This window comes from Miscanthus floridulus, chromosome 15, assembly GCF_019320115.1.
Source record: "Miscanthus floridulus cultivar M001 chromosome 15, ASM1932011v1, whole genome shotgun sequence".
NCBI lineage: Eukaryota > Viridiplantae > Streptophyta > Magnoliopsida > Poales > Poaceae > Miscanthus > Miscanthus floridulus.
Window position 1 is genome coordinate 19865026 of NC_089594.1, and position 2412 is coordinate 19867437.

Sequence of the window (2412 nt, forward strand, 5' to 3'; positions counted from 1 at the left end):
TAGGCGTCCCGACAGGGACGTGTCAGTCCACCAGGCACCACAGGGTGGTAGGCGGTGCGCCGTGGTCCCGGTGCATCAGCGTCTCGATTGTAACCGCGACGCACATAACACTCTCGATGCTCACAGGCGTACCCATGATGATCCAAGAGAGGGAGCCAGTCACAGCTATCATCCTCGTCGTGGCGAACGCTACAACAACGGCAAGGACCGGAGTCTAAGCCCTGGCCTGCCGGGCCCTCAGGCCTTTGCCCAGCACATCCACAACGCTGCCTTCCTGCCAAGGTACCGGCCATTGACCAACATCCCGAAGTACTTTGGGGAAACAAACCCTAGACTATGGCTCAAAGACTATCGGCTTGTCTGCCAAGCTGGTGGTGCAGATAATGATGACTTCATTATCCTCAACCTTCCACTGTTCTTGGCCGATTCAGCACGAGCATGGTTGGAACACCTGCCGTCCAACAGAATCTAGAATTCGGTGGACTTGAAGGAGATCTTTGAGGGGAACTTCTAGGGCACATAAAAGCGCCCTAGGAACCCATGGGACCTCAAAAACTACCGACAGAAGGCTGGTGAAACCCTCCGTGGGTACATCCGGCGCTTCTCCCGATAGTGCAACGAGCTACCTAATGTTGCCGAAGCTGACGTTATAGGGGCTTTCCTGTCCGAGACTACCTATGAGTCTTTGGTTCATAAGCTGGGATGCAAGGGCCTGTGAACCACCAAGGAACTCCTAGACATCACCACCAGCCATGCCTCAGGAGAAGAAGCGGTCAGAGCGATATTCGATCATCTCGATGGCAAGGCAAGGCAGGACGAGGGCGCCCGTGAAGGCGCCTCCAATCGTTCTGCCAAAAGGAAGAACAAGAAGCAACGACGCGAGGACTCACTCGTGGCCGCTGCTGACCGCAAGTGTGGTCGGAAGCCCACGGAGGGCACTCCGAACCATTTTGAAAAATTACTCAAGGGGCCATGTCCGAACCATGCCTTCTCGGTTATGCATCTATACAAGGACTGCAACCTAATGAGGTGGTTCTTGTCCGGAGGCTCCAACAAAGGGGAGCAGAACAAGGACCTTGACCCCACCAAGGATGATGCCGAGGGGAAAGATGGTGGCTTTCCAACACCGGATGGTTGCCTCATGATCTTTGGAGGATCGGCGACCTATGACTCCAAACATCGTTAGAAGGTCATGTGCCGTGAAGTCTATACAACCAAACCGGCCACACCTACCTTCCTATGGTGGTCTGAGTCCGCCATAACCTTCGATCAGACCAACTACCTAGAGAGCGTCCTACATCCGAGGAGATATCCGCTCATGGTCGACCCGATCGTCGGCACGAAGTGGCTCACCAAAATACTGATGGATGGAGGCAGCGGCCTCAACATCATGCATGCCAAGACGCTCGATGAAATGGGCATCGACCAGACACGCGTCCACCCAACCCGAGCACCTTTCCACGGCATCGTGCCTAGAAAGCAGGCCATGGCGCTTAGGAAGATTGATCTGCCCATTACCTTTGGGGATCCATCCAATTATAGGATGAAAACCCTCACCTTCGAGGTGGTCGGGTTCCCCGCAACCTTTCACGCCATCCTGGGACGTCCATGCTACACGAAGTTCATGGCCGTTCCCAACTACACATACCTCAAGCTAAAAATACCGGGCCCTAGCGGGGTCATCACTGTCGACACCTCCTTTCAACATGCCTATGAGTGCGAGGTCGAGTGCTGCGGTCACGCCGCAGCAATCGTCGCCTCTGGAGAGCTCGCCGCCATCAAGAAGGTCACCAAAGAAGCGCCCGACACCAAGAAGTCGACCGGGTCTTCAAAGATCCCGGCAGCCCCGATGGCAAGGTGGTGCGCATGGGCACCACGCTTTCCTCTAAATAAGAAAATGCGCTCGTCGACTTCCTCCATGCCAACAAGGACATCTTTGTGTGGAAACCCTTGGACATGCCAGGCATCCTGAGGGAAGTCGCCAAGCACACCTTGAAGATCCATTCAGGCTCCAAGCCGGTAAAACAGCACCTGCGTCGCTTCGACGAGGGGAAACACAGGACCATCGGCGAGGAGATCACAGAGCTTTTGGTGGCCGGATTCATCAAGGAAGTGCACCACCCATAGTGGTTGGCCAATCCCATTCTTGTACAAAAAAAGAGTGGGAAATGGAGGATGTGTGTTGACTATACGGGTCTCAACAAAGCATGCCCAAAGGATTTGTTTCCTTTGCCACGCATAGACCAGATAGTTGATTCTACCTCGAGGTGCGAAACCCTCTGCTTCCTTGATGCGTACTTCGGGTACCATCAAATTGCGATGAAAGAGTTCGACCATCTCGCGACATCATTCATCACCACCTTTGGATCATTCTGCTATGTCACAATGTCGTTCGGTCTGAGGAACGCTGGG

General features: G+C 54.2%; 1 protein-coding gene across 1 annotated transcript; it reads left to right on the plus strand.

The window, feature by feature from the left end:
• The first annotated feature begins 1318 nt into the window (after window positions 1–1318).
• Window positions 1319–1972, plus strand: LOC136507141 (uncharacterized). Its single transcript, XM_066501957.1, has one exon. It carries the CDS (start codon window positions 1319–1321, stop codon window positions 1970–1972), a length of 654 nt encoding a protein of 217 aa, XP_066358054.1.
• The last annotated feature ends 440 nt before the right edge of the window (window positions 1973–2412 follow it).